The sequence below is a fragment of the Tenrec ecaudatus genome, chromosome X, assembly GCF_050624435.1.
Source record: "Tenrec ecaudatus isolate mTenEca1 chromosome X, mTenEca1.hap1, whole genome shotgun sequence".
Lineage (NCBI taxonomy): Eukaryota > Metazoa > Chordata > Mammalia > Afrosoricida > Tenrecidae > Tenrec > Tenrec ecaudatus.
Window position 1 is genome coordinate 56,895,056 of NC_134548.1, and position 11,135 is coordinate 56,906,190.

General features: G+C 43.7%; 1 protein-coding gene across 2 annotated transcripts in view; it reads right to left on the bottom strand.

The window, feature by feature from the left end:
• The window catches only part of SHROOM4 (shroom family member 4), a 344,627-nt gene extending 338,314 nt beyond the window's left edge, over positions 1-6,313 (bottom strand). For both annotated transcript variants that reach the window (XM_075538769.1, XM_075538768.1), the window contains exon 1: positions 6,049-6,313. In XM_075538769.1, coding sequence (XP_075394884.1) covers positions 6,049-6,165 — 117 coding nt within the window. In that variant the 5' untranslated portion in view covers positions 6,166-6,313. The remainder of the gene's footprint in view (positions 1-6,048) is intronic.
• Between the last annotated feature and the right edge of the window lie 4,822 nt (positions 6,314-11,135).

Consider the following 11,135-nt stretch of genomic DNA (forward strand, 5'->3'; position numbering starts at 1 on the left):
CAAAGAGCATCCTCTCCAAAGCTGGGAACCAACTTCGTGGATGATTATTTATATTGCAAAGGTAGATGCCTAGGTGGCAGAAAGTACAAGGTGGCTAGGGAAAACTTCCCATTTCATGCTGGCATGCTTCTGGGGTCAATGAGAAGCATAAAACTGTAGCCCAAGGAACTAAGATCACTAAGGTCAAAGGGCCAGCCCTCTCGTGGGTCATATTTTTGTTACTAGCTCTCATGACCTCACTAAGAACACCACAATTCATAGGACAAAACAGAAACCATCCTTTAATACCTGGGATAATCGATAGTTTTTATTTTAAACTAGTCATCTTTCTTTGTCACGAGACTAGCAAGTTGGGAAGCTGAATTTTCCATATCCAGAGAATTGATGGTTTCATTAACCTGGTTATTTTCCTGGCCAAAGGTTCTCCCTTTTCACATATGAACTAGATCTTTATATCCTATTCTTCTGTTCTCGATACCTGCTTTATCTCAGATTCTCCCATTCCTCAAATGTCTTCATCTATTAAAAAAGGTATATCCAAGCATATATACCACATTATCCCAGGCACAAATTGTCTCCATTTCTTTCCATAACACCAGTGGAGGATCGCCAACATTTTCCCCCTATGGTAATTGTACCTCACCTCTCTCTCTGCCTGACTTAAGAAAGTCACAAGTAATTTGGACTCATCAAACTAGTCTTCTTTTACTCTATGAGCCCAGAGGCCATTAGAGTACCTACAACCCAGTCATCAACTATTATGGAACCAGAAACTCGCAGGGAGTGGGTCATTGGGATGGGAGACTTCTAGGACTGGATAGATACACAGCTGCAAATGTTTGTCTCATGTCCCTTCAGAAACGGTGGCACCACCAGAAGAACCCACAAACTCCTTAGTCCTACCAAATGCCAGAGATTCGACTCTACCACTGATCCACAGAATGATAGTCTTAGAAAACGACTGAATATATCATAACATCAGTTTTCCTCCAGCCTTCTCTGAGTGCCTCACATATGGCTATAAGAGGCTAATGAGATATGCAATGTGGGAATACAGTGAATAAACAACAGTACTATGTAAATGAAAGAACACGACATTATCCTCAGTCAACAACCCCTTTGAGAAGAACAGGGCCAGAGCTAGCAAAGTGGTTTGGCTACTAGATTTTCATAAAACAAAAAACAATACTACTAAGTTGATTCCAAGTTTCCAAGACTGTAACTCTTTACAGAAGCAGATCATCTTATCATTCTCTAATGGAATGGCTGGTAAGTTTGAACTACCAATCTTATAGTTAGCAGTGCAATGCCTAGCCCACAGAGCCACTAGGGTTCCTTTTACGTGACCATAATCTCACTTAAAGAGGCCTGGTAGGGATTGATCAAGGGCAATGTAACCAAGAGAAATTACTGAACCCCAAATGAAGGCTGAACATGATAGTAGGACAAGAGGAAAGTAAAAGGAAATAGAGGAAAGAACTAGGAAGCAAAGGACATTCATAGAGGTCTAAATACAGGTATGTAAATATGTGAATATATTTATATAGGATGATGGGAAAATAGATCTATGGGCATATATTTACAGGTTTAGTATTAAGGCAGCAGATGGACATTGGGCCTCTACTCAAGTACTTCCTAAATGCAAGAACATTTTGTTCTATTAAATTGGAATTCCATGATGCACACCTTCCCAACACAATCACTGAAGACAAATGTGTGGATAAGCAAATGTGGTGAAGAAAGGTGATGGTGCCTGGCTATCAAAAGATATAGCATCTGAGGTCTTAAAGGCTTGAAGGTAAACAAGCGGCCATCTAGCTGAGAAGCAACAAATCCCACATGGAAGAAGCACATCAGCCTGTATGACCACGAGGTGTCGAAGGGATCAGATATCAGGCATCAAAGAACAAAAACGTCATATAATTGAGAAGGAGGGGGTGTGCAGATTAGGGACCCAAAGCCCATCTGTAGGTAATGGGACATCCCCTTACAGAAGGGTCTCGGGGAGGAGATGAGCCCATAAGGGTGCAGTGTAGCAACAATGAAACATCGAACTTTCCTCTAATTCTTAAATGCTTCCTCCCCACGGCCCCCACCATCATGATCCCAATTCTATCTTACAAATCTGGCTACACCAGAGGATGTACACTGGTACTAATAAGAGCTGGAAACACAGGGAATCTAGGACAGATGCTCCCTTCAGGACCAGTGGTGAGAGTGGTGATACCAAAGGGTGGAGGGAAGGTGGGGTAAAAAGGGGGAACTGAGTATAAGGATCTATATATAACCTCCTCCCTGGGGGACGGACAACAGAAAAGTGGGTGAACGGAGGGAGACATCAGACAGTGTAAGACATGACAAAATAATAATTTATAAATTATCAAGGGTTCCTGAGGGAGGGGGAAGCAGGGAAGGAGGGGAAAATTGAGGAGCTGATACCAAAGGCTTAAGTAGAGAGCAAATGTTTTGAGAATGATGAGGGCAACGAATATACAAATGTGCTTGACACGATGGATGGATGGATGGATTGTGATAAGAGTTGTATGAGTCCCCAATAAAATGATTTTTTTAAAGACCACCCAGATGCATCTCATTTTAAAGGGGACATCTAGTCCCAGAGAGGGCAAATGATAGACCAGGATCCCTAAACAGAGCAAGGAGTGGAATTCAAGTTCCGTATCTGCAAGTCCTAATCACTTTTTACTACCCACCACAGCATCTCTGTCAACATGTGCACATAGAGAAGGGTGGTATTTAAAAAATACTACTGTGGGCTCTTACATCTTTTATCACAATTCATACATTCATCCAGTGTATCAAGCACATTTGCCCATATGCTGCCATCATCATTTTCAAAGAATTCTCTTCCCATTTGAGCCCCTGATATCAGCTCCCCATTACTTCCCCCTTTTCCCCCATACTCCCTCATGAGCCCTTGATAAGTTATAGATTATTATTGTCATATCTTACATTGTCCTCTTTTGCCCCTTACCCAGCTTTCCATTGTCTGTCCCCCTCGTTCATCCTTGTGATCGATTCCCCCTTTCTCCCCCTACCCTTCCCTTATCCTCCTGGTATCTCTACTCTCATTGTTGGCCCTGAGGAGTTTATCTACCCTGGATTCCCTGTGTTTCCAGCTCTTAGCTGTAGCAGTGTGCATATTCTGGTCTAATCTGATTTGTAAGGTAGAATTGAGGTCATGATAGTGGGGGGAAGGAAACACGAAAAAAACTAGAGGAAAGTTGTGTATTTATTGGTGCTATATTGCACCCTGACTGGCTCATCTCTTCCCTGTGACCCCTCTGTAAGGGGATGTCCCATTGTCAACAGATGGGCATTGGGTCTCCACTCCATGCCCCCCCTCCCCATTCACATTGTGTATGATTTTGTTCTGGGTCTTAGATGCCTGATACCTGATCCCATCAATACTTCATGATCACACAGGCTGGTGTGCTTCTTCCATGTGGGCTTTGTTGCCTCTCAGCTAGATGGCCACTTGTTTATCTTCAAGCCTTTAAGACCCCCGATGCTATATCTTTTGATAGCCGGGCACCATCAGCTTTCTTCCCAACATTTGCTTATGCACCCATTTTGTCTTCAGTGATTGTGTCATGAAGGTGAGCATCACAGAATGTCGAATTGTTAGAACTAAGTATTCTTGTGTTGAGGCCCAAGGTCCATCTACAACCTTAATTCTTAACATATAGATATGAGTACATAGTTCTATTCCCCTATTGTTATATATATATGTGTGTATATATATACTTACATATATATATATTTACTTATATACATGCCTGTATTTAGACCTCTATAAATGTCCTTTGCCTCCTGGTTCTTTCCTCTATTTTCAGAACGGTATTTTTAAGAAGAAAATTTAATTGTTCCAAAGCTTAAAAAAACAAGGTCCAAAAAGAAAAAGGAATTAATGAAATACATCAGAGTGTTTGGGCAGAGGCAAAAAATTCAGGCAACCATTGCACTTAAAAATAAAAACACTATGTCCCCTCTATGTAATGTTGGGGCTAACCAGCTTATGTGTCTGGCTTTTACTCAATGTGTCAGGCTATTTGGGAGGGATGTAGATGTGATTTTATTCACTACATATCCAAATGAATCTTCTTATAAAAGGGGTCAACTTGTACATTCTGTAGAAAGGGAATCATTTATAAAGCACCCTGCCTCTCAACACTTCCTCAACAGTTTGGCCAAGTAATATCCTCATCTACCCTCAAATAATCCCCCAGACAGACCACAAATTGCTAGCTGCCCCATACATAGTAACACCCCTTGTCATATTTGCCCTGGCTCACAAAATAATCTGGGACCACAAGAGCAAACACTGTCTGGAGACCTCGCAGGATGAGTCAACCTGAGGCAGAGGTTAAAAAAAAAAGATCTTTCAAGACAGGCTGTCTAGGCCAACTGTGGAAATTCTATGAATGGTATGAAGAAGAAAAGAAAGTGAGGAACTGCCAGACAGGAGGCATATTCTATCGTGATATTGGTGGGGAAAGAGATTAAAATAAATTCCTAAAAGCCTAGATTCCTTCCCCAAAGTGTTTAAGGGTACTTAAAAAAGAAAGAAAACTTACTAAGCCCTAAAATATTCCAAGTGGAGAACACTAGAGATAGAGTACCTTAAGAGGGGGCATGGCAGTTGCCAAAAACATCTCATACTCATTAGAAATTCATGACATGTATGGGAGAAGGGGTTGCTGGATAGGGATCTAGGTTTTTATTGGTGTTTTAGGAAGGTTAAAGATAGAAGGTTCCTCATGCTAGCTAATCAAAGGTTGCCCTAGAGTACCTCAAACCGATTGGCAACCTAGAGTTGTTGAGTGTGTGGGCCCGGGGCCTGAAGATCCCAACAAGTTTAGCAGCAGCCCCAATGCAAAGCAAGCAAAAGCAGCATCATTTACTGTAGGTGTGGGGAGGCTGAGAGCTGACCAAAGTTAATCAAAACAAAAAGGTGACATTTATTCCTGCTGAAAAGTCACATCTCCCGTATCTCCAGCCCGAACCCACAACTATAACTTGAACTTGAGTGGATTGGAGGAGGGAGATCTTTTCGGATTTGAACATTAAATGGCAATTTTTTTAAAGAAAGGGAATAAAATTCATGAAATTTGTTCCCTTAGCAATCTGGTGTCTCAGGGCGAGTTGTCCCACAAGGCTCTTCCCAGTAACAGCCCGGGTGCCGCCTACTACTGCCATCATCATCTCTAGCTAGGTGGTTAATTTGTGGGGTTCCTGAACTTTGGGGAGAGCTTTCTCCCTTGTCTGCTGTTGCAACTTGGCTTCCGGTAGGTCATAGGCTCCTAATACAAACCAGCCTAGGCCGTGAAGGCCTCCAGGACAGCTGAGCGCCATGGCGCATAAGTTTGCTCCACACTTCTTAAAGTGAAGGAAATGCTTGCAGCAGAGGCGGGACTCCAACGAGAGGAAAACGCCAAGCTGAACTGGCCAGAGAAACACCCCCTGAGCTGAATGGGCAGGAACACCCATGAGCTGAATGGACAGTAACACCCATGCGCTGAATGGATGTGCATGCCTCTGGTCATAGGAAGGGAGACTGACAAAAGGCACCACTGCCTCATCTTTCAACCTGCCCAGGAGAAAGGGCCTGTAGGCCTTATTGCCTTTACTGGGAGGGGGGCGGGCAGCAAGGAGGAACTTTTCACAGCCGCCGCTGCCGCTTCTTCGTCCAGTCCAAAAATGAGGAGAGCAGCCTCCCCGGCAGGGGGAAGGGGGAGCCTTCTAGAGTGTGTCTGCAAGCAGGGCTCTAGTCTAGAGCCAGCCATGCTCTCGTCCCCTTAAGTTTCATACACACACGCACACACACACCGCCTTATTGACTGGGCGGCTGGCAAGACAAGGCGGTGTAGCTCTCGCCCCTCTAGGGGGTCTTCACACCGCCCTCCCACCCCAACCCCAGCCCGAGCCAAGTTTCAAAATTGTTTTTTGCGGGCCCATTCGGTGGCAGCCCGCGCGCCTGCGCGCCCATTCAAAGTTGGGCTCCTCCAGAACAGAACCGCCAGCTCTTACCTTAGACACCGTGAGAGGCTCACAGTGTTCCAGACCCCCCTTGAGCGTGAAGCCCCAAGGGGCCCCCCCTTGCAGCTGCACTGGGACGTACTGGAAGGACCCAAGCCGGTTCTCCATCCTTGGCTCAGCCCCGGCGGCGCCACAGGGTTTTTTCCCCGCAGGGGCTAAATTGCCTCCACCCGGAGCAACTCCACCACCATCGCCCTCCAGCTCGTCGCCACACTGCACCGCCCTGTTCCGCCTACTCTCGGGGCTGGAGAGCGCAAGGAGGAAATGACACGGAGGTGGAGAAAGGGGGAAAAGAAGGGGGGAAGGAGAGGGGAAAAAGAAAATGGGGCGGGGGGGGGTTGGAGGCGGAGAGACCGCACATAATGGACAAGAGAATGGAGCAATGAGCAGGGGGGAGTCACTGGGACCCTGCCTATAGGAACGCTGAGGAGTGGGAGCCAGGCGAGGCCATGCATCAATTGTTACATTGTCTCATTCAAGCAGGCCCCCTCTTCGGTCCTCCTCCTTACTGCCCGTTCCCCGCCCCTCCAGCCAGCCAGCGGGAGGGGAGGTGAAAGTCATTAGTGCAGATGGCTCGCCTGCTCAAGTGGGCTGAAACGCTGGTTTCCTGGTTAGCAAGTTCATGTTTCTCTTTTTCTTCGTAAGCTCTGGAGAAGCAGGTCCTGGGAGGCTTACAGGGCTGCTAATTCGTGGATTTTGCCTAGAGGTATGGAAAATAAATAAGCTGGCCAGCAGACAGTGGGGCTGTGTGTGTAGACTGCTCTGTGTATACAAGTTTAGGTGTGTGGGATCATTATGAAACATTGCCCCAGTAGGTTTGAAGTGAAGAGGTACTTTGAGCATGCCCCCTGCCTGTGCTCAGCCGCACCCTAGCTAAGCACCGGTGTCCACGGGTAAAGCTGTGCTGTGCATGTTTGAGTCATCTGGAGCTCCTAGCATGGCCTGGCATTTGCCCCATTGAGATCACTAAGCCAAAACCCAGAAAATTGTATGATCAACAGGATTGTTTCCCATCCTAAAGAAACCTGCCAGAAATAGCTGCTATGAATTGCATGAGGGTTGGATCCAACCTCCTCGGTCTTCCATATTGCCACAAGGCAGGGGTCAGGCATGCCGGGACACACCATTCGTTACCTATTCTGACATCAACTGTTCATCCCATGACACTCTACAACTATGTTGGGTTCAATAATTCATTGTAGTGGCCACCCAGAAATCACAGAATACTCCAGAATAAGGGGATTTCTATTAGGGAAGTCCTTCAACAAGATGGATTGACACAGTGGCTCCATCAATGGGCTTAAACATAATGACAGTTGTGAGGATGGCACTGGGCAGTGTTTCATTCGGTTGTACATAGGATCACTCTGCGTTGAAAGTAACTTGAAGGCACCAAACAACAAGAACAACACAGAAATTAGGGAAATTAATAGGTTACCACAAGTCAGGATCGGTAAACAGTAAAATGCAAATCATTAGTCTCTTCAGACAGTAGCCAGGTCTCTCTTTGGTCCTCAGTGTCTCAACCACATGGTCCTTTGGCTTTTGCCTCTGTGGGCCAGGAAGCCAGCCAGTCTGTCACGCTGTCTCACAGTCCCATAGACTTCATCTAGACGAGGAGAAGGTACTCCATAATTTGGTGCGGCTCCTCTGAGTCTCCGTGCCCTATTCTCTGGTGCACCTGATCTCCACCACCACTTAAGGGAGCGATCTTGGATGTGTTCTTCCAATGGTCCTCCTATAGCTCTGTGTCCCAGATGACTCTTACACAGCAAGGAATGGCTTTTATGGAGGTGTGGTTTGCCTTTTAGCTACCACACCCCAAGAAAAACAATGAATATTGTCGCACTGTAGTCAAATAATCTATTGTGGGAAACAAAGGATGGTGTCTTAAATCAGACCCTCTAGCAGAGTCTAAAATTCCCCCAAGGAAACAATGGGTTCTACAGGGTCCATACCCTCTACTGAAAAACAAACAAAAACAGCTCACTGTTATTGAGCCCATTCCCACTCATAGCTACCCTATAAAACAGGGTAGAACTCCCTCCGAGGGTTTCTTTACAGGAGTAGAAAGTATCATCTTTCTCCCTTCAGAGGCTGGTGGTTTCAAACTGCTGTCCTTGTGGTTAGTAACCCAATGTGTAATGCATTATGCCATCAATTCTTAAGCCCACCCTAATCCTATCCAATAGTATCATAGAGAATGCCTTCCAAATATGGGATTATAATCACAGGCATACAGTCCAGAATTGTAACGCATTACATATAGAGTTAGGAGCAGAAGGGCCATATTGATTGGGTCAAGAGAATCCATAGTTAAGCAGGCCAATTAATGATGTTGTACCCTCGGGAAGAATTAACTTTCAAACATAGTTCAGAACAACTCTTCTCATGAATCCATTCATAGACATGTAGTTTCTGAACTATAATTTTAGGACAGACCAAAAATCAAACACAAATATCCAAAGTGAATGTCCCAAAAGGTGGACGTATTACTAAATCTGAGGCTGATTTCCCAACTTCAGCCTGGGCAGAATGCTTTCTCACTTGGAGGTCTTTCGCTGGGGTCACATGCAGGCAGTGAATGTATAAAGGACTTCCCACTATCAGGAAATTTTTGACAATTCTATTGTGCCTCAACAAGACATTCCTCCTTTTTCTTCCTATTATCTTATCATTCATTCTACAGCTTTTCCCCTATCACCAAGTTGCAGATTTCCACATTCTTCCTTCCACGGTGAAACTAGGTTGCCACTCCACTTCCATGTCCTCACTTATTATTATTACCTCTTCAAGACAACGTGGCGTGCCTTGTACTCCACCAAGTCATTTTCTTACACTCTGCCCTAGTCAATCCCCTCTAAGACTTCTGAACTCTTTTCTTTATACATTAAACTACTTCTTTTTAATCAGTTTTATTAGCATATGATTCATGTACCATGCCATCCATTGGTTTAAATATAATTTAAAAGAGTTGTGCAATCATCTCCACAATCAATTTTAGAACATTTTTCTCATTCTTCTACCCATTATTATTAATTCACATCAACCTCTTCTGCCATACCCTAATGAATTCTAGTTAACTATCTCCATACTGAATTTCATATAAAGAAAATCATACCCAAAAATCATTTTACAAAATAAAACATGTAAAAACCTCATTCCAAAAGGAAGCAGAAGATAATAGAAACTAGAACAAATTAGAAATTGGTCAAAAGGGACAACAAATGATAATATGTTAAATTTTAACCTGATTATATCTGTAGTAAAACATTTTCTAAAATACTCTGTCTGAGGGCAAGACTATTCACATCCCTAGTGAGGGAATAGTCTAAGGGAGTTCAATGGAGGCTTAATCCATGTGGGGATTCTAAAAATGGATTCTGGGCTTTCATAGGATTTGCCTTCTGCGAACCAGGTGCTCAGAATTTAAGCTCTAATACAATCCCTCCTCTGATCTTAAATTGTATTATTTAAAACCCTTGTATAGCACAGGCTGGAATGCTTCTTCCTGTGGACTTAGCTGACACCTCATTTAGGTGGGTGCTTGTTTAAAGACATGCCTTAAAGCCCCCAGATGCTATACTTTCTGATAGCCAGGCACCATCTAATTTCTTCATCACACTTGGTACAGCACCCTTATCTTTAGTGATAACTTCATCAGGGCAAGTCTTGAGCAGGGCCACATCATAAGAACTAGTTGTTCTCAACTTAGGTCTTATAATTGCTGATGTCGTTTAATAAAACTGAAATTCAAGCATTTTAACTCCTTCATTATAAAAACCCTTTGAGATGATTCAGATGTGAAACTACGCTCTATCTTTAGACTTTTAGACCTATAAAAATAATCTTTGTTATATTTATTGCTTTTCATTTACCAAAGTAGAAGGCAGAAATTTCGGGAGAATGATATCTCAGCTTATTAATTCTTAACAGCGAGTCCACCTCAACTTGTTACAATAACATTCCCTTGCTGTTTCACTTTGAGAGTGAACATTTTTTAAAGGACGGTCGCTTGATAGAGCTTAGCTTGTTTCAGTCCCAGTCTACTGGGAACATGATTTTTGAAATGGAAAGGCACTGAGTAGAACTTGAGATGTCTGAGTTCTAAACTGGTTCTGTTACTCCGTCTCTCTGAAAATTGAGCTACTCAATTTCTTAAACTCCCCTAGAGTTTGCTAGTTATATGTCTGTGATTATTTGACACATGTCTAGACATAAAAACCACACCCAACTCACTGCCATCCAGTCGATTCAAACTTATAATGACTCTGAAAGGAAAGTCTGGAAATGCTCCCATAGAGCTTCCCAGATTGTAAACCCTCACAGGAGGCCAACTGTGACATCTTTCTCCCACTGTCTCAGAAGAGCTGGTGGGATTGGTTAGCAGCTCAATGCTTTAACGACTGTCCCAACAGAGATCTTTTGCCTCTACATATATTTTTTTAAAAATTAAATACAACCCATTGCCATACATTTCAACTTATAGTGGCCTAATAGAGAATTTTCCAAGGATGTAAATCTATAAAGGGCAGACAGGCTCTGGAGGACCTCAGAGCAGTTGATGGCTATGAACCTGCAATGAATTATATTCTTGATATTATTGCATCTTTGAAAATATTAAGCTCAGAAGCAGAGTTATATAGTCACTATTTTGTAATTGTTGAAACCAAGATTCATTGCTTTACTAATTATCCCTCCTAACTGCCTTGTAAGGGAGCTTTGGTGGTGTAGTAGCTATGAGTTCAGCTCCTAAATGCAAGCTAACATCAAGGTCAGCAGTTCAAAACCACCAGCAGCTCAGAGGGAGGAAGACAGGCTTTCTATTCATCTAAAGAGATGCTGTTTCAGAAGCTAACGGGGCAATTCTAACCTGTCCTAAACTGTCCCTGTGAGTCAGATGGACTCAAGGGCAGTGAGTTTGGTTTGGGAACTGCCTTGGGGATCCAAGTGTGGGTGAGCCCAGATTATCCCTGCCAGATGATTCATAGACAAAAGGGAGCACTACGCTTTATTTTTGACAAAGCAGACTGCGTACTAAATAATAGCAAAAGGTGCTCATTTTGAGTCTCATAAAG